This window comes from Drosophila eugracilis, unplaced genomic scaffold, assembly GCF_018153835.1.
Source record: "Drosophila eugracilis isolate 14026-0451.02 unplaced genomic scaffold, ASM1815383v1 contig_2154, whole genome shotgun sequence".
NCBI classification, from domain to species: Eukaryota; Metazoa; Arthropoda; class Insecta; order Diptera; family Drosophilidae; genus Drosophila; species Drosophila eugracilis.
The window spans coordinates 12,214,903-12,242,653 of NW_024573038.1; the positions used below are offsets into that span (position 1 = coordinate 12,214,903).

At 38.9% G+C, this 27,751-nt stretch overlaps 5 protein-coding genes across 21 annotated transcripts in view; 2 read left to right on the top strand and 3 right to left on the bottom strand.

The window, feature by feature from the left end:
* Positions 1-7,076, top strand: part of LOC108105933 (venom dipeptidyl peptidase 4) — a 78,371-nt gene extending 71,295 nt beyond the window's left edge. For all 3 annotated transcript variants that reach the window (XM_017212714.2, XM_017212715.2, XM_017212712.2), the window contains 8 exons: positions 3,098-3,349; positions 3,432-4,208; positions 4,523-4,976; positions 5,065-5,285; positions 5,349-5,518; positions 5,647-5,807; positions 5,868-6,073; positions 6,138-7,076. In XM_017212714.2, coding sequence (XP_017068203.1) covers positions 3,098-3,349; positions 3,432-4,208; positions 4,523-4,976; positions 5,065-5,285; positions 5,349-5,518; positions 5,647-5,807; positions 5,868-6,073; positions 6,138-6,254 — 2,358 coding nt within the window. In that variant the 3' untranslated portion in view covers positions 6,255-7,076. The remainder of the gene's footprint in view (positions 1-3,097; positions 3,350-3,431; positions 4,209-4,522; positions 4,977-5,064; positions 5,286-5,348; positions 5,519-5,646; positions 5,808-5,867; positions 6,074-6,137) is intronic.
* A 397-nt stretch (positions 7,077-7,473) lies between these two features.
* Positions 7,474-8,883, bottom strand: LOC108105938 (uncharacterized serine-rich protein C215.13). Its single transcript, XM_017212733.2, has one exon. It carries the CDS (start codon positions 8,881-8,883, stop codon positions 7,942-7,944), a length of 942 nt encoding a protein of 313 aa, XP_017068222.1. The 3' UTR covers positions 7,474-7,941.
* On the bottom strand, positions 8,860-16,520 carry LOC108105934 (transcription factor GAGA). 4 transcript variants are annotated; one of them, XM_017212719.2, is made up of 6 exons: positions 16,329-16,520; positions 13,306-13,771; positions 12,878-13,207; positions 12,626-12,763; positions 10,551-11,041; positions 8,860-8,961 (listed from the first exon to the last, which is right to left on the bottom strand). In XM_017212719.2, exons 1-6 carry the CDS (start codon positions 16,518-16,520, stop codon positions 8,899-8,901), a joined length of 1,680 nt encoding a protein of 559 aa, XP_017068208.1. In that variant the 3' UTR covers positions 8,860-8,898. The 4 variants fall into 4 exon arrangements, with proteins under 4 accessions (XP_017068208.1, XP_017068206.1, XP_017068207.1 ...); XM_017212717.2 differs by having other exon boundaries at positions 12,503-12,763; XM_017212718.2 differs by lacking the exon at positions 8,860-8,961 and having other exon boundaries at positions 9,505-11,041.
* A 137-nt stretch (positions 16,521-16,657) lies between these two features.
* On the bottom strand, positions 16,658-21,876 carry LOC108105939 (tRNA-splicing endonuclease subunit Sen34). Of its 2 annotated transcripts, none has more exons than XM_017212735.1 (6): positions 21,527-21,874; positions 21,382-21,468; positions 21,025-21,285; positions 20,734-20,841; positions 20,352-20,675; positions 16,658-16,758 (listed from the first exon to the last, which is right to left on the bottom strand). In XM_017212735.1, exons 1-5 carry the CDS (start codon positions 21,627-21,629, stop codon positions 20,353-20,355), a joined length of 882 nt encoding a protein of 293 aa, XP_017068224.1. In that variant the 5' UTR covers positions 21,630-21,874; the 3' UTR covers positions 16,658-16,758; position 20,352. The 2 variants fall into 2 exon arrangements, with proteins under 2 accessions (XP_017068224.1, XP_017068223.1); XM_017212734.1 differs by lacking the exon at positions 16,658-16,758 and adding an exon at positions 17,515-18,486 and having other exon boundaries at positions 21,527-21,876.
* LOC108105935 (alpha-1,3-mannosyl-glycoprotein 4-beta-N-acetylglucosaminyltransferase A) lies at positions 18,663-27,700 on the top strand. Of its 11 annotated transcripts, none has more exons than XM_017212722.2 (5): positions 18,663-19,555; positions 19,640-20,129; positions 23,177-23,261; positions 23,350-23,667; positions 23,733-27,700. In XM_017212722.2, the coding sequence occupies exon 5, from the start codon at positions 23,927-23,929 to the stop codon at positions 25,691-25,693; it is 1,767 nt and encodes a 588-aa protein (XP_017068211.1). In that variant the 5' UTR covers positions 18,663-19,555; positions 19,640-20,129; positions 23,177-23,261; positions 23,350-23,667; positions 23,733-23,926; the 3' UTR covers positions 25,694-27,700. The 11 variants fall into 11 exon arrangements, with proteins under 11 accessions (XP_017068211.1, XP_017068212.1, XP_017068215.1 ...); XM_017212723.2 differs by having other exon boundaries at positions 18,663-19,551; XM_017212726.2 differs by having other exon boundaries at positions 18,663-19,547.
* The last annotated feature ends 51 nt before the right edge of the window (positions 27,701-27,751 follow it).

Sequence of the window (27,751 nt, forward strand, 5' to 3'; positions counted from 1 at the left end):
ACCTTAATCACTGACTAACTCAAACTCAATTTCCATCAGACCAAAGGTAATTATGTCTAGCCCCTCAGCGTAACTAACTTGTGTAGCTCATTAGTTAAACACGTTAAAATGTGTGCACAATTAGCAGGGTAAAAAACAGGCAAAAAGGGGATTCCCCCAAGGACAAAAACACACCCAGAACGAAACAAAACAAAACAAATTAATTAATTTCGGGGCAGTTTAATGAAAAGCCAAACGACAAGCAAAAGAAAAGGCAGGAAAAACTCCACCGCCCTTAGGCCAGACACAAAAGGTCATCAATTTATTTCTCGTCGCTTGTGTTGTCCTGTTTAAGGGCCCTCCAATAGCTGTCAAGCTACTCACGTCCAGGCGATTATGTTCTATTTAGCAACATTGACCCATATAAGAAGGCTAAACAAAAAGCAAAGTTGAACAAGTATACGACATGTGGTGCAACGAAAAGTTGAAAAATCTCCTGCCCGTAAAAAATCTCCCAACTAATTGCCGGATGTCCAGCAAACGATTCCTGTTCCGCTAAGGGATCAAGTGAGAACTAATCTCTCAAAAACCTTTCAGTATCGTATTTATTAAATGATTCGAGTCTGGGTAGCCTGGGCAGTAGAGTGTACGGTGAGTACAGGTAGCTGACTAATTGCGCTATATTGTGCACCGAATTCAATGGGAAATCCCAAAACAATCAAGCCAAAAAAAAAAAAAAAAAAGGATGTCTGAATGGATGTTGATATGATAGGAGCTGGTCAAGCGTTAGGCCAATGGATGAAACTTCTGCGAATGAGAGGAAGTCTGACGGGATATAACTTTGTTGATGTGAAAGGTGAAATGCTCTTTGTGGGATTAGTTTAGGTTTAGTGTATCATTCAGGTTTTGTTAACTAAGTTATTATGTTTGTAATGTATTTATTTTGTATTTATTAAGCATTATGTTAAAGAGTTTTATGATCTTTGGATACATTTTTATATATTTTATTATAAGTTTTTGTTTTACTTTTATTTTCTATAAAATGTAAACTGTAATGTTAAACACACAACTTCTCATCATCTTAATTTAATTAATATATAAACATTATCAGAAATCTTTGTTTCTCATCTCCAACAACCTGTTTTGCCTACAAAAATAATAAAAAACTAATTAAAGAAGTTGCAAAAAAAGCGAAAAACCACTTCAAATTTGTATAAAAATTCCAGTTTCCTTTTGTTCTAAACAAAAGCAGATCCCCATCGCCAATGAAATCCAATAGGAACCATAAATTCTGTGTACATATGCCAAAAAGCCGAAAACACACAAAATGCTGCAAAGTTGTAACTAACATGTCTTCGACGTTGCCTTGTGTTGCCTCCATAGGGCTATATTTTATCCCAGAGATTTTAGGGAGTAGCTGCATGGTCACTGGGGGAATCCCCTACACGTGTCGTTGGTTTTTGGTAAAAAAAAAAAAAGAGTACAATATTGGTTTGACTTTTGGTTTCTTGGCTTTTGTAAAGCTTCGATAAAGTGGCCATATTAAATGCAAGCACTCGGTCTGAGAACGTGCTAATGGCAAGAGTTGCAGTCGAGTTGGGTTCATAATAACTGGTTTTTCTAGAATTCTAGAAGCTGTACTCAATAAATTGATTTCAATATTGTTGTGGTTAACATGTAGTTTTTATTGTGCAGGTCAATGGAGGAGAAAAAGAGGTAGAAATATCTCTTTTTGCACCTTTAAAAGTTTCTAGAATGGTTTAAGATTATGTGCACACTCCTGCTTTACTCTACTATTGAAATATTCCAAATTCCAAATAAAAAGAACAACAATCAATACAAATTCCTAACTAGGTGCAGACCACAGGCTAACATTGCCACAATTAATCTCACACCATAGCCTTGACGTTCGAACAAATAAATCCCATTAAGTAATCACAAAAAAGTGTCACGCTCTGACAAAAATCCATTGACATGATTCGACAAAAAAAAAGTGCCCGTAAAACGGAAAACAGAAACAAAAAAAATGCAAAAGCATTTCATCTAATGATAGATTTCAACAGCTCAATTATCACATCGAAGCCATATTGAATAAATAACTAACTAAAAAAAAAAGAGAAACATAAGAAAACTTTTTTCTTGCTTTTTTGGGGTGTGGACAACTTCAATTATTTAGTCGCGTAATGTAAAATGATGTAAAAGAAACAAATAGGTGAAAATACGCCAGACAAGTACAAAAAAGTCGATATGAAAAAAAAAAAGTAAATTGAGGTTTTATTTACTTACGTCATGCGGCAATTGCCGGGAGCCAACGGATTCCCCACTTTCCCCTCTTTTGGTAATCATACTACCTGTAAATATATATATATATATATATATCTGTAGGTACTGACCAGAGCATAAACCAGTTATCGGCGACCCAGTCTGGAGCTGGTTAACAAAAAACTACTTTCATTTTCGCTCTTCACTTTTTGGACTCATTTGGTTGCCAGTTCCTCTCCCTATATAACTCACATACTATATATATATGTATATATATATACCTATATAAAACCTTATCCCCAATCTCTTCTGCCATATCTTATGCCTTTTTTTTCTTCTTAGGTTTCAGCGGTTTTGAGTGATTTTCGTAGAGTGAATGGTGATGAGAAAGAAAAAGTCATTGCGCATGCGCAACGTTACTTTCCATATAATCTATAGTGTATATATATATATACGTGTCCGGAGTCACTGATTAGGCTGAAAGATTGTACCCAAATTGGCCAATGTGCGCATTTCGTTTGGGCCGTATAATTTGGCCTGGCCAAGTTGCACTTTTTTGGTTAGCTCAGAAGGTGGCTGATTAAAGAAATGTGAATGGAAATTGAGGAAACGTTGACCATTCGAAATGAAAGCCAATTTCCTTGCGTGGAAAATAGGGTTAATGAACTTACTGGTTGCCTTTTTGAAAGTGCATTCGGATAGTAAGCTTGGTTTTATTTCTTATTTCCAAGTTTTTTATGATGAACTTTGCTCATTAATAGATTTTTATCCCTACAAATTTCCAAGAAATTTAAAAATTACGTTAAAAAACCTTTTGTTAACTAACTAATTTTTGTATAATTTTTCCTTGAATTAGAATCTTATGCATAACAAGGAGAAGAAGCGCCGCATCAGGATTATTCTTAGCATTACAACAGCGATCATATTAGTAGCTTTATTGGCCACTGCCCTGGTGTTTATTCTTCGAACGGATGAAAAGGATAATTCCGGCGACTCAGACTCCAATAATGCCATCGATCTGGAGGATGTGTTGACTGGTCAACTATATGCAAAGCGTTTTAACGGCAGCTGGAGCAATGGCAACAGTCTGATTTACAAGGAGGGTGCGGTAAGTAGAACTTTTGATTACTATATAATGTTTTAAAGTGTCGGATAAACTTAATTTATGAAATTTTATACCCTTTATATAGTCCATCGTAGAATTCGATGCCAAGACAGGGGCACGTACCACACTGCTAGATAATGCCGCTCACTATGTGTTGTATGAAAAGTCCGCCGATGGGGAGTTCCTTTTGCTGGCAAAGAACTACAAGAAGAACTTCCGGTACAGCTTCCTGGCCGAATACGATCTGTACAATCTGAACACGAAAGTATTCACACAGCTGACCATCCAAAATGTCCAGCATTTCTTGAGTATGGTCCAATGGTCTCCAGTGGGAAATGCCTTGGTGATCAATTACGATCGGAATTTGTACTATAAGGCGAGTGCTTTGGAGCAGGAAATAGCACTAACTAGCGATGAGCAAGCTGGCGTACTTAATGGCATTCCGGATTGGGTGTACGAGGAGGAGGTGTTTAGCTCGAATGTGGCCACCTGGTTTAACCCATCGGGCACCCAATTAGCTTACATAAAGTTCGATGATTCGTCTACTCATCTAATCAATTTCCCCTACTACGGAGATGCTGGTGATCTGCGTTACCAGTATCCGCTTCACCAGGTGATTGCATATCCTAAGGCTGGATCCTCCAATCCGCGAGTGGATCTGGTAATGGTGGATCTAAAGAGGGCTGTGGAAGGTAAAGATTTCGAGACTGTAATGCCGGTGCCAGCGGCTCTTAATACGGAAACGGATTACATTGTTACCGTGGTCAGCTGGGTGGACGATGACAACGTACTGTCCATTTGGATGAATCGCATCCAAAATGCTGCCTCTGTCGTTACCTTCGATGGACTCAACAGGAAAGTTGTAAGTTATTTAAATTTTAACTTAATAACTTTTAACTTTGTGGCGGTCACACTGGCATGTTTAAAACACAGTCACACTAACTTAATATGTACATATGTAAACACAGTTAGATGTAAACAAAATGTATTCCTCTCCCTTACTTTTGTATTAAGATCATGCTAACGAACACTATGTGTGTCCTGTTCGCTCAACCAATATGTCACTAATTCACTTCGTTTTGGACTACAGAAGAGAACAGGACGTGCAATGCACGTCGTGCATTAGGACGCCTATAACGCCTTATAACTTACATAAATATTATCATCTTCCTTTAGATCTACAACGCCGAATCGAAGACCGGTTGGGTTGACCTCTATACCGCTCCGTTCCGCAACCGTAATGGTTCCCGTCTGGCCTTCGTCCTGCCGCACGACAACTACAAGCATGTCCAGCTTTTGAGCTCCACCGTGGCCACTGCAGAGGCACAAGCTCTGGAACCCCTAACCGAGGGCAAGTACGTCGTGGACAGTATCCTGCACTGGGATGGAGCAAACGATATTATCTTCTATACGGCCAACACGGAAGATCATCCCGAGCAACTGCATCTTTATGCCATTCGGGCGCTGACTAAACAAAGTCCCAAGTGCCTAACGTGCAACCTTATCAAGTCCGGGGATGTTCAGCAGACCTACTTCTCGGCCACTTTTAACGACAATAACCACATTGTGATCACTTCTCAGGGACCTGGCATTCCCACCACCCACATATACGAGTGGAAATATGAAAACTGTAAGTTTGGCAAGTTTATGGATAATGGGAAAACCTTTACTTACTTTATTTATATTTGTTTCCTTTCATCTAATTACCAATGAATTAGCTCAAGTTGTTCTCTCCCTCGTCCTCGACTGGGAAACCAATGAAAGTCTTCGTGCCAAACTGAAGGGCGTGGCCCTGCCCTCTCACCAGATCCTCACGGTGAACATAGATGGTGGCTTCCAGGCTAAGGTCCTGCTCCAACTGCCACCCAATTTGGACACCAGTGGTGCAACAAAATATCCGATGCTTGTGGATGTCTACGGTGGACCAGATTCCTACTCTGTAAGTTAAATGAAAATTGGGGGAAAAAAATGGGATAGATATTTATCTTTCTCTATATTTTAGGTCACCAACAAGTGGATGGTTGACTGGGGGACTTACTTGTCCTCAAATCAGTCTGTGATCTATGCCAAGATCGATGGTCGAGGCTCTGGACTCCGCGGCGAGAGTCTCCTCCATGCCATTTACCTAAAGTTGGGCACCGTGGAGATCAGTGATCAGATCAATGTTACTCAGTAAGTTAATATTAATCCTTAGGAGATATATTTTCCTAACAACTAGTATTTAAAATAGTCAGTTATCAGTTTACGTTTATTACTTGTTTATCTTCCAACTAACCGACTAATGTGTTACCTCTTTTCAGATCCCTTTCCAAAATGTTCGACTACATTGATGCGGATCACGTTGGCATTTGGGGGTGGTCATATGGTGGCTATGCAGCTGCCATGGCTCTGGCCAATGATCAAAATCAAGTGTTCAAGTGTGCTGCCTCGATAGCTCCAGTCACAGATTGGGCTTACTATGGTGGGTTGGCTTAACCCTTAATCTCTTAACTATATTAATATAAATTTTCTTTCCTTTCAGACTCCATTTACACAGAGCGTTATATGGGTCTTCCCAATACGAATGAGGTGGGCTATGCCAATTCTAGACTGAGCACCATGGCCGTGAAGCTGAGGGGTAAGAAATATCTGCTGGTCCATGGCACTTTGGATGACAACGTCCACTACCAGCAAGCCATGATCTTGGCCAAGAATCTAGAGCGTCAAGACATTCTTTTTAAGCAGATTGTAAGTATTAAGCTTGGTAAAAAAAACAAATTATCAGAAATAACTTATTTAAATACCCTTTCAGAGCTACGCTGACGAGGATCATGGCCTGTCCAATGTGCGCCCACATTTGTATCATTCGCTGGATCGATTCTTTGGGGAATGCTTTTCCAGCAGTCGCCTCATGAAAAGTGCCAAGTAGACAGGGCAATAAATGTGCAACATAAACATTGATAAACAAATAACAAAAACACAGACATTATAGACAAAATAGTTGTAATTGCCAGATAATATCGAGGATTAGCTGTGTTCTGAGACAATTTTTCAGCTGCTACTAGAACAGTGACAAACAAAAATTGGTACTTAAAAAAGTTAAATAAATTCGCAAATTAAACAACAAACTTAAACAAGCTAGTTAATCAAAAGAAAATCAAATTGATATAAAGTTCAAAATGCTTAAACACAAAAAGATTAAACAAAAAAAAATAAAACTATAAACAAACATAATGCAGGTCCAAAAGTGTTATAAGATAACTTGGAACAATAATCTTTTCAAATTGCATTTTAAGACATTTTAAACTTAATGAGATAAAAGTAAAAATCAAACGAAAAACAATTATTTAAAATAGCTGCAATTGAAAGGAAAAAACATTGTCTAGCTAGTGCCTGATTATATATTGCTAATGAGAAAACAAACTTTTTGTAGATATTGCAATTCAATTACGAAATTGTGTATTCAAAACACTTGCAAGCGCTCCACTTTAAGCTTACCAATCCGTAGGTCTGACATTTTAATTGGTAACAACAACAAAAAAAACATCCTGTAAATTAAATATATAAACAAAAACCTATAGTAGTATGTAATTTTTTGTAGCTTTTTAGTTTGCTACTTGTAAAAAATTAATACAAATTGTAAATAGTTAAAAAAGGATAGCTGTTAAATGGCTTTTTGTATATTAGAAGACAACATTGTGTATAGGCAACCGTTACAAAGGCAACAAACAATAAATAATTAAAATTATAAGAGTCTAAGCTGTTTTTTTTTTCACCCGAAATTTAACAATTTCTTTCTGCACCCATAAAAATTCAGTTTTTAAATGTTTCTTTCAGTACACAAACCGGCTTGCTTTATTGCCTTTGGCCCCAAATACTGGATTACAGGAATATATCGATTATAGACAGACCTATATCGATATACTCCTATCGTAATCCAAAGGGCCCTTTCTATTTCAACAGTTTTCGAACAATAAGATTTGAATCGATTCATATTATGTGCGAATTTTGGTTTGATTTCTAAATTGAAGTCAATATATAATACAATTGATTACGATTTCGTACCTTTTTGTTTTAATCTTCAACTGACAATAACTAATAGAATAGATCGTCAATGGTTATTTAATGTGCATTGTTTTGTTCTAAACTAGCCAGTATTTATTAGCGGTATTTGTATAGTACAAAAATAATCTTTATACACCGCCAGTTAATTGCATTTGTTTTGTATTTTTGTTAATATTTTAATTTTAATACTTTCATTGGAAAATATTTGCCTACTTGTCTGAAAACTTTATACAAATTAAAACGAATGCCTTCTAAAAAGTCATTGTTTCTAAGGTTATTTATCAATATTGGTTGTATATATTTACACTAACCGTGTTGGTATTTCTCAAAATGTGTGCAATTAAAATATAAAATAGGTTTATGAAAATTTAAAAGATAACTAACTTAGGGGTACTGATGAATTTTTTAAAAAAATTTCCAAATTAAAGCTTTGGCAAATTCGATTTTTTGTTTGCACACATTTTGGCTATCCCAAATGTTCTTTTTGTTTTTTTTTGTTATATAAAGAATGGCTAAAACTTATCTCGCTATATCTTAATTACTAATCTCTCTTACTGGAGATACACCTCTTGGACAACGTCATGGTGTTGCTGCTGCTGGGGATCGTGTAGGTCCTCCTGCAATTGCAACTGATGATGCTGCTCGTCAATCGTTCCGCCATCATCGTATTCTATCAACTGATCCTCCTCCGTCTGCTGATGATGGTCTATAATTATGTGCTCTTGATCCAGCTGATGATGATCTACCAATTGGTGGTCTTGATGATACTCATGCTGCTGCTGCTGCTGCTGTTGGCTATGATGATGATGTGGATGATGTGTGAAGACCAATGGCGGCGGCGACGTTGATGTGGCTATGTGCTCGTGGATAGCCGATGTGCCGCTCGAGGTCGATGCTGTGGTGGCTGTGTTTGTGCTCTGGTGATAGGTTGATGCTTGCTGATTCCTAACAATATGACCGGCGGCTGTGACACTGGTAACGCTGGCGCGCTGATTTGTGCGCGTCAAGGTGACGGTCACCTCGGAGCCTAGTCCGGCAAACGAGACAGCTGGCGTGGATGGTGGCGAAGAGGACGATGCTCCTCCTCCTCCTCCTCCCCCTACAGATGATGATGCTATAGCTGCTGCTGCTGATGCCGTGGCTCTGGCCTGGAGTATCTTACGGGTGGGCAATTGAGATGTACTCTGTGTAGTTGCGGTTGCTGATGCACCCGACTGTGGCACATAGTTGATGAGCAAGACACGTTCGCCACTGGTTGTCTGCGCTGCATGACCGCGCAGGATTCGACGCTGAAGTGTGGATGTTGTTCCCGTTCCAGTTGCAGTCGATGATGTTGATGTTGCTGGCGTGTTGCTCCTGCTGTTATTGCTGCTGCTTAATGTTGTTGCTGCTGTCGTGCCATTATTGTTGTTGCTGTTGCTGCTGCTGCTTGTGTTATGTTGCTGCTGCTGCTGTTGCCCGCTCCCGCCTCCTCCTCCAGGGCCGCTGGACATATCGTTGGCTCATCATTACGTATTATTACCGCCTTTCAAAATGAAAACCTTCTTTACCAAAATGTTCTTGTTGTTGCCCTAATTTTGTTTTTAATGATTTCGATTGGTTGTGGGATGCATGATGAGTTTTTAGTTTTAACACACAAATGTTTTGAGTTTGATGGTTACATTTTGTAATTGTTATTAACGTGGCGCAGCGAGAAAGAGAAGAAGACAAGATAAAAACGATTCGTTAATGATTTGGTAATGTGCCACAAAATGGTGTAAGATCATGTGGATTAATGCGTGTGATGTGGATGAGTTTGTTGGCAGTGTGTAGTTGTGCCTTTTTAAGTGCAATTAGTCACAATATGATTTTTAATATTATTTCTGTCATTATATCTGATTAAAATGGTATTTTTCAGTCAACAGTCATGGAAATTAGAAAAGCTTATAAATAATATTACAAATTAATAAAAGCCATGCCAATAAACAGACTTAAATAAAATAATGATTCTTATGAAATACAAATAAGTACTTATAATAAATACTTTTTTACAATAATTACAAGCTAATAAAATAATAAAAAAAAACCATCACCGAAATAAGCATTCAACATAAAAAAGAAAATTCTGATGAAAATTGTGTTTAAAAAGGTTTTTTGTTTTATTTTACTGTTTTTTTTTGGTTTTAAATAAAATTAGATTTTATTTAAGTATGTAAAGAGACGACTAACAATAACTTGACCACTTCAGATAGATGCAATATTCCCTTGCCTTCAAATTTATATAATTAAATCATAATTCACAGGAACATATTTCATCTAACTCAAATAGTACAAAGGGTAACTATATATTAAGAAAAATTTGCAACTATTAAAATTAAGAAATATACATATAAAAATTGATTTGATTAAAACTTAATGTGCATAGTACTTCTTAGATAAAAACAAAAGTAGCCAAATCGGAAAGATTGATTGATTGATTGATTAATTTATTGATTGAGTTGTTGTTTGGTGGGCAGACACATAATGGGGCTATAAGAAACCCTCTTGAGCGAGCTCTCATTTGATCAGATCAACTATTTATGAGCTGCTTAAATAGTTAAAAAATTTGTAAGCTATCTAAAAATATATTTATATTTAATTTGAATTTTTTGAATTTGCAAGGTGCTATCGTTTAAGACCAAGCCAGGTCATGAACAAGGGAACCTTCTTTGAAAGATTTTCACTAATCTGGATGACTTCAAACTGACTAGAGATCCTCTAGCATTGGGACATTGGTATAATGTAAAACTATACAAAATAAAAAGGTTTATAATATATATATATATAATATGCACATAATTTCCAATAACCATAGCGCGTTTAAGCGTAACTAAATCAACATTTAAGGTCATTAAAAATTGTACAACAAAATGGTAAACAACTAAGGGTGCCTTCTGGGGCTTTAAAATTAATTTAGAATTTGTCTACGCACAGTGCGAGGAGAATATTTAAAGCGTTTAGCAAAAAACCCAAAAAATTAATTATTATATAGAACTATATAGAATTGTGTGTTCGGTCCCGTTCAAAGCGTCTGTTGTGTTTGCTGTTGCTGTTGTTGCTGCTGCTGCTGTTGTTGTTGCTGCTGCTGTTGTTGTTGTTGCTGCTGCTGCTGTTGTTGTTGCTGGAAGTCAGTCATATTCACCTGATTTATATTGCCTATGATCTGATGACCCTGCAGCGTCTGAACCTGGGCAATCGATAGCGGTGCCCCACTCTCGCTGCCATCAGCAGTTTGTGCCACTAGTTGTTGCTGCTGACTGGCCGCCTGTTGTTGAGCGGCAGCTGCCGCTTGAGCGCTCGTCGTTGCAGTTGTTATATTGCCCGATGAGTCTATGATTTGGTGATGTTGCAACTGTTGTTGCTGCTGCTGGACTTGTTGTTGTTGCACTTGCTGCACCTGTTGCACTTGTCCGCCCGCTGAACCACTCACTGCCATTGCTTGCTGCTGCTGTTGTTGTTGCTGTTGCTGCTGCTGTTGCTGAGCATCGGGATCTTTCTTGACCTGCACACCTTGCAACGTATGCAATGACTGCACCGTCTGCACCTGTGGCACACTGCCGCTGGAGCTCAAGGCTCCACTTCCACCTGAGCCCGAACCGCTGGATCCGCTACTAGACTTTTTTCCACTGGTTGCTGTAAAGGAAGAGGAGTTGCTGGTGAGAAAACTGCAGCTGAGTTGGACCAAACTACACAGGGGAGATAGTAATAGTTTAATACAGAGCGAGAGGACGACACTACAGCAACATCGCTGGCCCAACAGAGAAACAACGCGACCTTCTAGGACTACAGCCAGAGAGAGATGATAAAAATGTGTGATTTCGTGTAGATGAAAGGATGTTACAAAAAAAAAAGAAACAAAGTTTAATCTGTTATTAAAACAAAAACAAATCAATATGGTTAATAAAACAAAACAAGAGATCTAGGGTCAAAAACAATTTTAAAAACAGAAAACAATGTTAAAACATTTAGTTAAAATAAAACAATAACAAAAGACATTCAAAACTAGTAAGTAACTACGACTATCAGCCAGGTTGTCAATTCTACATCCGCCAGATTTGTTCCAATCATTTAAAGTTTCAAACAACTCTTTTGGCAGGGTATTTTTAGTACAGACCTAAGATCTGTACCAAGTTAGTAGCTTAGGAAATGGACCAACAGTATTTTCTTGCAACTAAGAGAAACGATAACGATAACAAACAGCCAATTGCAAAAAAATTAAAGTCCATGCCAAAGGCAGAGATTAATTTCGTCTTTTTTTTTTGTTTTGTTTTGTTATATAAAAAAATATATAATATTTTATTAATTAAACAATTTGTAATATAATATTTAAAATAGAGAAACTTAAACCGATTGCGATCCTCGATTGTAATTGTACATTTAATTTTTACAACAATTATTTGCGACACTAATTATGTTATTTAAGTAAATTAGTCGAGTATTTATTTACGTGGAGACATGCCGAATTCTCTCTTTTCTTTTCTCTGTAGTACAATATGCAAGAAAATACTGCATAAGGAAATGTTAAATATATATGTTTAAAGCGCAATTTTGGAAAAGTTTAGCTAATTAAAAACTTACGCAGCAATTATGAAAAAATTAAAAATGATACAGGAAATGAACACAAATCATTCGATCAGATCACGGGGAATTTGTTTGTTTGTTTGATTGTTATTTACAAAACGATTTCTTGTGTGTGTGTGTGTGTGTGTTATGCGAAAGTGGTTTTTTGTTTTTTGTTTTTCTTTTGGAAATGTGGATGATGGTGTCGTTGGTGCGTTGGAATGATTGAAGGCTAGGCAGGAGGCAGCTACTGCGGCTGCGGCTGTTGTTGCTGCGGCATGAAGACCTGATCGCCCACAATGTGTATGACGTTCTGCATGCCCTGCTGTTGCGCCTGCTGTTGCTGCCCAGCGCCACCTCCGCCGCTGCCCTCGTGTTTGATGTATGCCTGACCACCACCCGCTAATGTTGCCGTGGTCATATGCTGATGTTGCTGCAATTGCTGCTGCTGCTGTGGCAGCACACTTTGGGCCAGGATGGCCGGTGCCCCCGCGGCCTGCGGTGCATTCGATATCACTCTCGTTGGCGTCGTACCAGATGATTGTCCTCCAGCTGATCCCGCTCCGACTGGTCCATCACTGCCCACTGTGTTGTCGCCCTCTGCCGTGGTGTTTAGCTCCAAGCTGGAGTCAAGGGTTGAATCGTTACCGGACTTACTTTTCTTCTCCTTCTTCACACCCGGCTTGGCAAAGTGCCGCAGCTCAAGATGGCGCCGCAGGTTCCTAGATTGACGAATGACAGCATAGCAAATTGGGCAAGTAGCAGGTTGTTCCGATTGTGACCGCGAACGTGGTTCTAAAAATTGAAAAACGAAAATAGTTTAGTATTAGGAATAGCTTAAAGGATAAGGATATACAAATTCGTAATCACTTTATACCAAAAAGTGAAATAACCTAAATTGCAACTTACTTTCTGCTCCGGGTGGATGTTTAGCACGTTTAGCCTTTGGCGTGGATGAGACGCCGCTTGAATTGCCGCCGGATGAGCCAGTGGCTCCTTGTGCCGTTGTTATCTCGCCAGTTGCCGCATTGGCCGACGTTACCGGTATCATGTTGCTGGGGTCCATAGTCACAATTGTCTCTACCTTTTGTCCTTCACTCTTGATGATCGGTGTAAGCAGCTGGCCCTCGGCTCCATTTTCGCCGAGCACCTGTTGCACGGATCCTGAGCCGTGTGAAGAGGTCGGTGTGCCCATAATCGTGTCCATTCCTTCAACTTTGCTTATTTTCGGTGCCGTGGCTGCAAAAGAAGAAATTATTATTATATTTGATATTAACATACTTATAAGCTCAACAATTGTTTTCAATTCGAAGGATTTTGAAGATTTTCAAACTTACGTGACATTTTCTTGACGCGCGGCTTGCGCTTACGTGCCGGAAGGAATGCCTGAATAACTGCCTGGTCATGTTTAGCCGCATCCGTGGTTACAATGGTCTGCTGTTGTGCCGCTGCGTTAGTCTGTGTCGTTGCCTGGAGTATCTGGCCCTGATGATGGATATCCTCCACCACTTGGGCATGAACGGTTTGCTGTGGGGCCGTGGCGATTGTGGCTATCAGTTGGTCCTGGTCGTGATGCTGGGGAATCATATGCTGGAGTTGTATAGAGTGCGTAGTGTAGTCATCTTTGGTCACCGTCTGCGGGGCCAGTCCCTGGATGTTAAGACACTGGGCGGCCTGCAGCAGTGATGGCAACTGGGCATGGTCAACGCTGACCTCGCCACGGTACACAAACTCCAGCAGAGCCTCCAGATCGTTCGCATTTACGCCGGCCAACATTACCACTGGATGCTTGCATGGTGTATTCTAAAATATAAAGAAAAAAATTAAATTAAATTAATGAATTTTTGTAATACAGATAATAAACAACTTTCTAAGATGTTCTCATTATTATGCAAAATATGTGAATCGTTAAAATGAATCTGAGATATACGAAAATAAGATAATTGGATTTATTGAGGTATCTCTTTCTAGCATAAAAATAATCATTATTATAATATAATAATCATAATAGTATATCCTAGGCAAAGTAATCAAAAGTAGTGTTTTTTTTTAAACAGTATTTCTTTTGTTTATAACTTTGACTATAAATAAACTTTTGACCATTTGGAAAGTTAAGAGATTCTTCGTTCGTCTCTTGCCATGGCTCAAACTCAATCCTAGAGAGAGTTATTTGTTTTGAGATTGCCTCGCATTTTTGGCAGAGCGAGAATTGAGAGGCCATTCAGTCCGTCCGCCAAAACAAACAAAAACCAAAACAAAATCAGACGTTCGGAGATGGAAATAATGGAAACTCGCGTCGCGGCGCGGCACTTACACTCACACACCACACTCTCCACCGCTCACGCACACATTGACAGAGACAAAAGACAGCCGGCTTTTACTTTTGCGCGCTCTGCACATTCTGCAGCAGGATTTTGAGGAGATTTCGAGATGCTGAAAAAGAAAACAGAGCACTGCTCTAAGAAAGAGCGCTTAGCTGTCCGCTCCCTCTCTCACTCCCACTCTTACTCCTTCTCCCGCGCTCCGGACATTTAATTAGCAAACGCTGCTCAGAAACCACCCTTCTCCCTCTCAACTACCTCCCTTACCATCTTCAATGCCAATCTCTTTAAATGTCATTTACCCTCCCTCTCCCACTTCAATTTCCACTCCCCATTACGCTCTTTGAACTCTACCACCCCCCGTCTCGCTCATCGATTTTTCTGAGTTGCATTCCATTTTGCCATAGGAGCAAGGGAGAGGGAAAGAACAAGAGCAACAAAGAGCGGCTGCCATGTGTTTTTGCGTGCGTGTGTGAGTGTAACGAGATCAGTACATCTTGTACATATTTCGGACTCTTGCAGAGTTCACAGCCTCATTTTTTTTCCTGTTCTTTTTCTTCTTCTTCTTTTGACATTTCCCCAACAGCTCTGAGCGGCGTTTTTAAAAATTACGCTCTGTTTACTTTTTTCACTGGTTTGAGAATAAAGGAGAGGAGAATAAAGACATGAAGAGAGGGGAGCGGAGAGAAGAGTCGCTGCCGGCGTCGCATCAGGTGTTTTTATTTTGCTGGCCGCGCTCTGTTTTGGTCAGCATTTCCATTTCGATAGGGCCACGCATTGGATGCGCTCTGAATTTTGTACTTTGACGCATATTTTGCACGTTCAATAGAGTGACTGGCGGAAAACACTAAAGTAAAGTGGAAATGCAAATGAATAACTTAAAAGTACAGTATCGCTGCAAATGGACTAGAAAGCAGCTCACGAAAATGAAGAAAAAGTAGCCAAGCTCCATTCAAAAGTGTGCCCTCCTGATATGAAATGCTATAGTTTCTGCGATTACGGTACGAAGTCGTTAAAAGGGAAACTCCAACAAGCTTTAATTCGACCCCTAGATGAACTTACTTATCTTCATACGAATAAATGTGATTAAAAAGTTTATATGCTGGATGAGGACATCTACTATATTCAAAAGAGGCACAAACATAAAACCGTCATATTTTGTCTACTGTTTTCGATCGGTGCAAAACGTTATGTCTATAGAAATAAATGAAATACTTAACATTTTGAGAGTATAATATAATTGTAATTTAATACACGGCAAGACAAAAAAATACTTCATATAAATTACAGGATCATGTTTTATTAATAATTAAATTACTATTTAATACTTAAGCGAAGTAATCAAACAATTTGAACATTAATCTCCCCACGGTTTCTAATTTCCTCTTAGCCAGTGCCAACTGTACAGTTCTGCTAGTGAAAAAAGAGGTCGCGCTCGTGTGCACCCAACAACAACAACGGCAAGAACCAAAAGGCAAGACAAAAGCTCCAACACGCCAACAACTACAAACAGTTGCCGCGCTGCTTTTTTGGCGCTCTCGTTTGCGCTCGCTCTAACACATGCTAACTGAAAGTTGGCGCAGCAGCTTTTGCCTCTCACCCCTCTTTCCTAACCACCCAGGGGCCACCCACTTTTTTCACGTCAAACCAACTGGTTCTCTCGCTCTCTCCCTCTCCGTCTGCGCTCTGTCTCTACCTCTCACCGTCTCTCTCTCTGGTGAACTTTGCATCAAGAAAAAGCTGATAAGCGAAGGGAGGAAAGAGTGCGAGGGGAGGCGGAGCCACTCATTCAACTCAATTGACAGTGGAAAACTTGTACAGAAATCTCTAGACAACTTTTGGAGCGGAGCGTAAATCTGCGATATATAATTTGATTGTGTGTGTAAGTTTCTCTGCGCTCCACACGTTAACCTATTTCTGCGATTGGATTTCTCTGTTTACAAACTGTACGCCACGTTTGAGGTTATGAGAGGTGTTAACTCTCTTTTTTTAAAAATAGTATTTTTACAGTGACATTTATTTGAAAGTTTAACACTTACCTTGAGCAAGTCCAGCAGAAAAGGGGAGGCGGCGCATAGGACTATCTTGTGGGCGGGAAAACTCCGCCCGCCGGCTGCTAACGTGCAATCGACGAGGTCGCCATGGCAGCGCAACAATTGGATGGCTGATACGAGGCTAGTGCCGTAATCGCCCCAGGTGAGCGAATACAGCGAATTCATTGGCAGCGACATCAGAGCCGTCGCGTCCAAATCCAACAATTGTTGTTCCTCCCCAGCGTTGCTAGCGTATTCGCTGCTGTTTGTCTCCAACACGACGATTTAATGTTTACCGGTTGCGGGGAAAAATCTCTTCAAGTTGGGATTTTTATAAAAATCCCCTTCCACTCCTCCTTCAACTACGCCACTGCTTTTTAAACTCCCTCTGCTTCTTCTTCTTCTTTTTGCTGCTTGGCGCGCTGCTTTCTCGAAACTGAAATGTAAAAAAACAAAAAGAGTACCAGAGTTAGTTATTAGCTCTCTCTCTCTCGCTCATTCTCTCACTCTCCCGCTCTTGCACTCTTTTGGGGCCAGAGCGCGCGAGAGCGAGACAACGCATGTGTGTAGGCTGCTCACAGGAATTTTGTTGTTGGAGGAGACTTTTTCACAAGGGGAACTACTAGTAGAAAATTTTTGTTTCAAAATTCGTTGCTGCCGACAAAAATCACACAAAAATAGCGCGCCACATTTAAGAACGACAACGGCACACAGACGCACACAAACAATGTAGAAACAGGACAGACAGACACAATCACATATTTTGCTTCCTAATATACAGTACAGTCAAGCCATGAGACACGCATTTGATTTTTTTTTTGTTCGCTCTGTTTTTTGTATGTTTTATAACCGCTTGTCTCTTGATTTTGTTATTGTTTTCCCGCTCACGGAGCGCACTTTTATTTTTTTGTTTTGTCGATTTGGTTTGTGAAATTATCTTCTCACCGGAGCGCAAAAGAAAATTTCAGTGGCTGTGGGTGATTTTGCCTTCTCTTTCTCTTGGCCGTACGCTTTTTTCTCCTGCTTGTTTGTCCGCTCGCCAACGTTGGATAACTCGAACTGAGACTGAGTAAATGGCTTCGATCGAATTTCGCTGCTCCGGCGCTGCCAGCGCGACCAGTTTTTCAGTTCTCTACTCGGGGGGAGAAAATTTTATTTCTGAATTTCTGTTGGTGGTTGTTTTTGCGCTCGTGTGCGTGCGTACGTGTATCTGTGAGAGAACTGGCCTGGCCTGGCAACGCTCTTTGAAGTACAGTTGTCGAGCGGCATTGCCAGATGAAGTTAAGAAAGAGTATTTTTAGGCAGGGAGAGGAGAGTAAGACGACGATTGAATGGAATACAAAAAAAAGACGTCGGCAAGATAGTAAACAAAACTATAAAAGGTGGTAAATATTGAATAATGGAAATATTCTGGGCCGACATCACGGACCCGGAACACATGTGGCCAACTAAGCGGACGAATCTCTGCGCGAGATAAGAAAGGTCATTTGGGTCCTCATGTTTATAAAACTAACTAATCCGGGTGCAAAATATTCAAAATTATTTTGATTCGAATTTTTTGGGGATAATTTAATTTTTGCGATTGTGCAATTCGGTTTAGTGATAAGAATAGAAGAAAAGAAGATTAGATACTTTCTCTGACAGAATGTTATAAATTTCAGAATCTAAAATAAATATGTTACATTTTTCTTGGCTTTATTTCAAACTTAATTAAAACATTTAAATGTTATGAAATAATTAATCAGTAATTAATATTTTGATTAGAAAGGTGGTTACTTCAAGATGACTACTATCAAATGTATAAACAAAAAATTCGAATCCCATAAACAAGAATAAAGTAGTGTAGTTAAGACAAATTAAAGTTATAAGGAAACTAACTTTTTTAGGATTAGCTAAGATTAACAAAATTTCAGATAAGGAAAGGATTCCCTATCAAAAGTGATACCTTTTTTGATACCACCTTATTATGTATTTAAATTGTTTAAAACCTGCACATTGGGATGAGGTTTTCTCTTTTATTCCAAAATATCAACAGATCCTGTAAAAATAATAACAACTGGTAGAAAAGCCGGCTCGCTCTTACGGTTCTACATTCTCTTTTCTCCGTCTCTGACTCTCCTCTCTCCTTGCCAATCACCTGTTACTTTTGACACATCTCTGAGACCTATGGGGTAAAAACATATAGAAAAACATATAGCCATTCTCATTCTCATATGCAGATCAAGTCCCGCTTAAGAGCGGAGAGACCCCCGCGATAGGGAAGTTAGTCGAAATCCAAAACTGAAGGAGAGGAGAGGAATAGAGTGTCAGTTCTATCCAATGCTCAGAGAAGAAAGTAATATAAAGTGAGCGGCGAGTGGCCGAATTTTAAAGATTACAATTTTCTCTGTTTTGATGCTGCTGGGGAGGAGGAGGGGAGCACAGCATGAGAAATGCCGTTCGAAAGGCCCCTTTAAAGTTCCAATCGGCGTTAAAGCAGTGAGCATATTTCGTAGTTGGCAATGCCGACCAACAGAGCATGGCAAGAGAGGTAGAGAGCGTTCGTGGCAGGGGGCGGTGTTGGGTGACGAGGCGGAATGGTTTGGGGGAGTAGGAATGAGAGGGGCGGCGGAATAAGCGCGAACCAAATACAGTGGGCTACATACACGAAAATGTAAAAAAAAATTCACACACGGTTCAAGTTTACATTTTTTACTAAGTGACTACTAAAAATATTTTAGAAAAGAAAGAAGAGTTACAGGCTGAAATTGTGGTTATTTCAGTTTTTGGAGTTTAATATACATACATATATAAATAATTTACTGTTTTTCAAGGGTAAGACGTGTGATCTAAAGTATAGTCTTAAAGTTTTGGAAATCAGTTTATAAAGATTTACTAGAAATAAAATTTTATAAGTAGTGAAAGTACTAAGAAAATTCGTTGTGAAAATAACAACGTACTAAGAATTCCAGGTAGGTAAATCAAATAATCTCTCAAATAAAAGGTTTAAATTCGTGCCACTGTGCGACAACCCGAGTGTATGAAACTCGAACGGCGTGGCACGACTTTAGCCTGGCCTTCCCCACCGCGCCTTATCGACGTTGTTGTTTCTATTTAAAAAAACGAAAAAAACTGAATATACTTGAAACGAACGCAAAACATGAAGAATTCAGCACAAATTTGTTGAAAACAAATACGCAAATGTACGCGACGTGTTTGCCTATCGCCGATTGCGTGTATGTGTATGTATGTATGTATGTATGTTCTGGCGTTCGGTGGGGGCCATTTAAATTATAACCTCATTTTGTATCACTAATTAATTTAACAAAACTTTATAGAGTCGTTCGCAGTGCCGACTAGAAAAACTGTAACAATGGACCCTGAACGAAATGGCGAGCAAACATCTCCTCGAGTTGGATGTCGTGGTCATAATAAACCCGATTTTACCATGTGTACTGTGTACAATTTCCAACTGTGAGTGGGAGAAACGGTTTCTGGCGCTGCTCCTGCTGCTCAGAGCGAGACGGAGCAACGTGGAGAGTCCGCCACAAAGAAGAGAAGTAGGGCGGCCGGAAAAGGTGACGGGGCGGGATGTGGCGGTAGCGGCGTCGTGTCTCTGGCATTGTATCCAATTTCCTCTGAAAAAATAAAACCCAATTCGGCGCCAAAAACAAAACCCATGCTCACGGAAATCCCGCTCTCTCCCGCTCATTCTTAAAAAAAATTAGATTCTTTGGAGCAAAAATATGTACTACACTGTCAGAAATGTATCTATATATCCACTTTCAAAATCTACATACTTACATATAAGAAACAAACAAATCCCTGGTAAGTGACTGAAATACTATTAAAAATGTATGATTTTTTAAGACTATTAGAAATGATTCTAATAAACTTGGTAATCGCCACAAAATAGTTCTTTGGATTAATTATCTTATCTATTTTTCATTCTGGGATCGAAAACCTTCATAAATTCAGTAGCCCAGGTTCAAAATATGTAACTTTTTGTATTAACTAGATTTATATCTATAATTTAAGTAATTTACTTACCTCACTTGCTGGGATTATACCATGTGACAGTTTGGTAATGGATTTCCCCGTCATTTTCATTCTCGTAGGCAAATACGCAGCTTTTGTTGACTATAACCGATAGACGAACTTTGGCCACCATTTCTAGGGGCTTAATTATAGGGCTCTCATGTATAATTACAATGTGCGAGGCGTGGTAGATCAGGGGATCACCGGGGTAAACCAGAAAGTCCGCTCCAAAAGCGTCACCAGAGGTCACATATTTACCTCGCTTCCAAAGGTCTTTGAAAATGCGGTATTTCAGGGAGCTTACGTTCACAATAGGTCCGGGAACTATTTGTGCAGCTGTTTAAGAAACGGCTTTTAAAGTATTTTATTAAGAGATAATGGTTTTCATATCTACAGTGATCTTTAAGATGTTCACAAGGCACCTCCACCAAAGCATTTTGGCGATCAAATTTGAAATTTTCCGACATTTTCTTAAGTACATCGTCCTCAGTTAAGGCTTCAGCTATAAGGAAATTTAAATGATGATTTGCATATTAGTAAAACAAACCTCTAAATGAATAACTAAATCATTTTTAAAATCAAGGCACACCTAAAATAAAACTAATAAAACTAATCACAATAAAAATCACTATAATTTTTATAATTGAATATAATAAAACAGTTTAGCAACAGATAGATTACTTACCAATTTCCTTTTTGCCCTGCTTCAGCAACTTGTTGCGCTTCCCAGCCAGGATTTTATCCATGTATCGTTTAGTTTCTCTCAGCTTTTCCGATTTTAAGGCTTCCTCCTGACCCAGTAATCGGGTTTCGAAATCTGCCTTGTGCTCCTTTTGTTTCTCTGCTGTGAGTTTTGCTTTTAGATCTTGAGATTTATCCACTAACTTTGCTATATTCTCTTCCAAAAGTAGTTGGGTTTCAAATATACTTAGCTCCACTGGTAGAGCTGTAAGGTAAGGTAATTTAATGAAAAAACATATATCTGAGGAGTCATTTTATAAAAAAAACCGAAAAATGTCTTTTATTAAAGGGGATAACATACTTGACTGATTGGGACTCCAGCCTTTTGTGTTCGCTGTTCCTACTGGAGCACCCATTATCCGGTGTTTGCTCCGCAGTTCCATATAATCTGTAAGACATAATAGTCAAGTTTAGTGTTGTTAATATATGACAATAAATCCGCTTACCATCCACATTAAAAACAAAGCCGGTTCCGTTTAGCAGAGTCAAGTACATTTTTGCAAAATTTTGCAGTCCAAAATTGTTCTTTTGCTTTAAGTATGCTTTCATCAATTAGTTCTGTGCAAAGATTAGATTGCTTTTTTTCATGCCCTCGCCTATTTGGAAATTGCACAGCTACCTAAATTTAAAGGGGATTTCAGACGGCTGCTTAGGTGTTTATTTAAATATATTATTATTATTTTTAAGAAAACAATCGATATCAGAAAATGCAATAATATAGCCGCTAGAGATGGGGAATTACAGGAACCTGTTGTTTGTCGGTTTAACAGCTGTTAAATTAAGCTTATGATAGAGTTGCCATATTTCAAACGAAAACAACAGTCTGGCAGTTCATTTTATCGATTACGATTGTTATTTCGCGGCAGTACAAAAGAACGTTTTTATTTCTTTCTTCTCGAAGTTTATTTAATTATACAGTTAAAATACAACTGTATAAATGATAATAATACAATACAATACAATAATAATATACATCAGAATATCATATATATACATGAATATGAAGGTTTAATTCAAATTTGTGGAAAAAGTGGTTATTTATAATCGAAAAATCGGTCGCTCAAGAGCAGTTGGTTGGAAGCCGTTCCACCGTCTGGTCACACTGATAAATTCCCCGCTGTATATAACATTATATATTGCATTGTATATAGCGTTAAACAATAGCAAAGCAATCCGAGAGTGTTGCAATAATATACATCACTTTCATTTACATAACGCACGCGGTGGTCGAAAGTAAAGATGTAAAACAACGAAAGACGCGTGCGAAAAACGAATGGCGAAAAAACGGTTCGCACCGAAAAAGGCAATAAACTGCGAATTGGCGACAACACCCAGCGTACAAAATCCATAGATGGATAAATAAAAGCCACTGCGTTCAATTTGTTCCTATTTAAGTGCTTATTAATTAATTAATTCATTTATTTGCCCATTTGAGCTGCAATCAAGTGTGAGTAAATAAGGGTGTGCGTGTGTTTTGTGTGTAAGGGTGTGTGTGCGTGGGTGCGAACTTTTGGGTGTTCCTGTTTATTTACCTATTTATCTGTTTATCTTTGTGAACCATTTGTTTACCTTCGCCCACGAACGCTAAACGGAGTGCGAAAATTAATATCACCGCATTGTTAACATTCGCACATGGCCAAAAGATGATCTTTAGTGTAAAATAATTGATAACCAAATAAAAAAAAAAAGAAACAAAAAAAAAAAATAAATAAAAAAAAATAAAAAATAAAAATGTTAAAAAATATAACCAACCATTTTTTCAATAGAAACGTATTTTAAAAAAAACATATTGAACTCAAACTGGAGTTCATTTAATCGGGTTAAGTGAGTTTAATTAATTCGTTTGCTTTATATGGGGTTAAATGAGTTCAATCCATTAGCAAAAAGTATCTTACGCTTGATTCCCCCTGCGACATTTAATTAACTCCAAGTAATCCTTAATGAATAATTAAGAGTAATGACAAAAAGATCCAAAAGACCCCTAATAATTAGACCTAAACCACCTTCCAGTTCTGAATATACCCTATCTTCGGCACTGGCAAAGCCCTAACTATTTCCAATTAGCAAACAGTAAACAGCGTTTCCTTCACTTACAGACCCACCGATACCGATCGAACTTTTGGGCGGCGGAGAAAGGGAGAGGAGAACAAAAGAAGGAATACTTTCCGGGCTCTTGGCCATGTAAGTCTAGGTCTACTGCCTGCTGGCATCAACGTCTTGAGTGCACAGTACATAACAATTATTATTATTATTCTATACCCATGGCCAGGTCATGTGGCGAGAATTGCGACAGCTGCCACCACCGACGACGTCGTTAATCCAACTCGGGTAAGGCAAAAAAGGCACCTACAAAGAACCGTTAAACGGTGCGACCTTCAGTCTATGCCCCAGACCCCCAACCTACCATCACATCACACTGTGGGCCATCACATCACACTCTAAAAAAAAACACTTGTTTATTATAGAAAAAAAAAAGACGTCTAAAAAGGGCGAGTGCACTATAATGGAATTTTTTGCCTAAAAAAGCAATTAGCGATTTTACGTTTAAAAGTTTTTTTGATGAGCAAAACGAACTATACTCTATTTTGTATGTAAATGTATTCACCTTTTTTGTAGCCGTGTACTTAACAATGTAATTTGTTTTTGTTGCAGCGCCTGCATTAGTCATAGGAGGAATGAGGATGACAGCCGGCCCAAGGGAACGGCGCCAGCACAAGCAACCAGAGACCGAGCCAGAACCAAAAGCCAACCCAGAAACGGAAGCAAAGCAGCACTACGGCAAACAGTTAGCTAATTAATATAATAACCTAACCAGCGAAAGAAATCCAAGGGAAGGAGAGCAAAAGATGTTCAAGATTAGGCAGCGGAATTGCATGCTGATTGTGACGGCACTGGTGCTGGCGCCCTGTATAGTGATCCTGATGGTGATGGGACCCGAGTTATCCACCGAACAGTCGCTGACACAGCGCCTAGCTGAATGTCATATGAGGCTGCAGTATTTAGAGTCCATGTATCGTGCTCGCCAGGAGGATGTGGCGTTGCTATCCCAGTACCTAGGCCAGTTGCAGAGTGTCAATGTGACGGGAGCCAGTGCTCCGCCGCCACCGCCGCCGCCTCTACCAGTGGTAAATCTTCTCGACGGATTGAGTCCCGAGGCCAGGCAGCTACTTAGGAATGCCTCGCATATCAGTAAAGTTGGCAGTGGTAATGGTTCTATGGCCAGGAGTCAGAATATCCGACTTCCGAATGCCTATCACTTTTTGCCGCATCTCCTGGATGATGCGGGCTCCCTGCGACCAGCTTACTTGCAGAGCAAGGGTCGTTCGGATGTCAGCATTGTTCTGGGTGTGCCCACCGTTCGGAGGGAGAAGCAATCTTATCTCCTCGGTACCCTCCACAATCTCATCGAGAATATGAACGACGAGGAGCAGAATGAAACGTTGATCATTGTCTATATTGGGGAAACAGATCTGGACTCTGTGCAACTGATTGCCCGTCAAATCGAGACTAGTTTCGAGCAACATGTGGAAAGTGGACTGATTGATATAATAGCACCTGCTCCTAGTTACTATCCCAACTTCGAGCGACTTCGCATCACTCTGAATGATCCTTTGGAGAGAGTTAAGTGGCGGAGCAAACAAAATTTGGACTTTGCCTATCTGATGGCCTATGCCCATTCGAAGGGTACCTTCTACGTTCAGCTGGAGGATGATATACTGACCAAGCGACAGTTTATCACTACAATGAAGAAATTCGCATTGATTAAGAGCGCCTTGACTAAACCCGATCAGCCAGCCTGGTTTGTGTTGGACTTTTGTCAGCTTGGCTTTATTGGCAAGATGTTCAAGAGTGCGGAGCTACCCTATCTGATTACCTATTTCCAAATGTTTTACAATGACAAGCCAGTCGATTGGTTACTCACCTACTTTATTGAGTCCAAGGTGTGTCGAACGGATAAGGATCAGAAGCACTGTAATGCTGAGAAGGCAAAATATTGGCAGCACTTTAGGAAATCCCTTTTCCAGCATATTGGAACCAGTTCTTCGCTTAAGGGAAAGGTTCAGAAACTTAAGGACAAGCAGTTTGGCAACAAGGTGCCACAGTATTATGCCCATACACATAATCCACCGGCTCTGGTCAAGTCCAATATTGCTCCGTATAAGAACTATCTGTTGAACCGAGCGTATAGAGGTGAATCCTACTTCTGGGGCTTGCTACCACAGCCTGGAGATTTGGTGCAGATCGTATTCGAGCGTCCCACGCAGCTGAGACATTATCTCTTCCGGAGTGGAAACTCGGAGCATCCATCGGATAGGTTCTACAACACCACTGTGGAACTACTGCCGGCGGATACGCTAAGTGAGAATTCCTCTGTTTGGAGTAATTACAACACCACCACGGATGGCTATCTGGTAGTGGGTGCGTTTGATAGTTTAGGCGTGGCCGAGGGTCTATTGGATGTAAAGATCGGTGCTATTAAGGAGTTGCGTCTCCATGTGCATAGTGACAGTGAAAACTGGGCCCTTCTCAGCGAGATCGAATTGCAGGAGTGGAGCAGTGATCCCAAGTCGGAGACAAATGCAGCAAAGCCACGGTTTGTGGCGGGAAGCTGATTGCTACATCGTCACCGGCAGCGCCAGGAGTTGGAGGAATAGGTGCATAAATACTGAACAAATCCCCTTAACCTACTCCTGTTAATGTCTAAACTAATCCTCATCCACAAATTGTCTATATCTGTTGGGATCGTGTCGATTTCGTTGAGAAAAAGTCGTGGGAGCAAAAATGTATCTTGAAGTAATTGTCTGAGAAACTTGAATGATTAATTAACTGAATGTTATTATCGATGCTTCAAGTGATCAAGTTGTTTTGGTTTTCAATGAAAATGATTATTTTTTTTTTGCTCTTTAGACTTTTCCATGTTTTTTGCACTCAATGAAATCGACTCTATCCTAATATCTGTACATCTGTGTGTATATTTTTCGAATGATGCTTTTACCCTCGATTATCTCAATGTGTAAATAATCTCCCAGATCGTGAATCTCCCCCTTCTCTTAACTATAAGTGATTATTCCTAGCTATAAGGCTTAAGTAAGACTGCAGACTAATGATATTGCTATATCTCCCCAGAACCAATTTGTTAGGGTTTCTTTAACTTAAGCGTTATAAGCCTCGGCAATATGATTGGTCTGCAGTCAAAGCTATAAGTCTTATTTGATCCCCAGCAGCTATCAGTGTAATTTTTCGTATATCCATTTGGATTTTGATATATGTACTCCAAGTGCCCCTTCCATTTTGTCATGGTGGTAATGTTAAGCTCTATCGATCAAGTTGTAGGCTATGTATCTGAAGCTATTCCCCCCTCTATACCTTTTTGTTATTCGAATATTTTGGTTTATTTTGCTTTAGTCTTAAGTGTTAACCTCATTTTATCGGCAACCGAAAGAGAGACAAAAAAAAGCATTCCAATTTAATTTGTTTTCAATTTGCTGAATTTCCAAGATCAAGAATTGATTGAGAATCTCAAACTCGCTGAAAATCTATCGATCAAATTAAAATTAAGCTATATGTTGTTACACACCTATGTTTAGTCTCTGTATTAATTGGTTCAAAGTATTCCTATACTCTAATTATTTATGTTAATTTTATGAATTCATCCATCATGGTTAAAATCAGTTTTATATATAGCCAACTACTTGAATATGAAGCCATAACTACATAAATATATATATATATAAATATGCATTAACATAAACATTGAAGTATAAAAAAACGAAAACGATTTTTAGCATTGTTGCTTTTTTACTGTGATTTGTTAATAATTTTTGCATAACAATGAAGAAAAAGAAAACTAAATACCTAAATTATATATACACATAAATGTAAAACAAACAACGCTAATTAGATATTGTAAAACGAAATTCCAAAAAAAAAAAATCATACATTTTTTATATACATACAAGAAATTTTATGATTGGTTTAACTAATTGGAAACGCCAAATTTTTTGATAGACTATGAAAAGAAAAGAAAAAAACTAAAACAAAAAAAACAAGAATGATGATTGTTTGAACTTGGTTCCTGTTGAGTAACGAGAATTGTAATATATAGTGGCATATATAGTTATTTCTTGAGTTCCGATCTTCTTAATATTAACTTGTTTCATTTTGTATATGCCGCTATATATATAAAGTAACAAATATTGTAGACTGCTTTCGATAAAAAACAAAACTGAACAAATTAATGAAATGTTTTGCTATTGCATAATCATACGTACATAAATATATATATTTTTATATATCCCTGTGTTATGTGTGCCGGCAACTAGCAACAATAATTTATACAGCACTCGCTCTCTCCCCGAAAAACACTAATTTTTGGCCAAAACGCAACCAATTAGCAAAGCAACAATAATAGTTAATAGTGATCAAAACTGAAAAATTATAGGCTTCCCCTTCCACAAAACCCATAACGATTGTAGCTGAATTATTATTACAAATGAATTTTACAATATTCATAAGCCGTTGGGACAACTCAAAACTTAATCGAAATCAAAACATGATGAACAAATATGCGTGTAATGTGTGTATAAGCTTAATAAATAATTCAAGTATTTGAAAATCAAGTTTTTAATGTTTTTCATTGATATTTTTTAAGTTTGTGTTTGGATTTATAT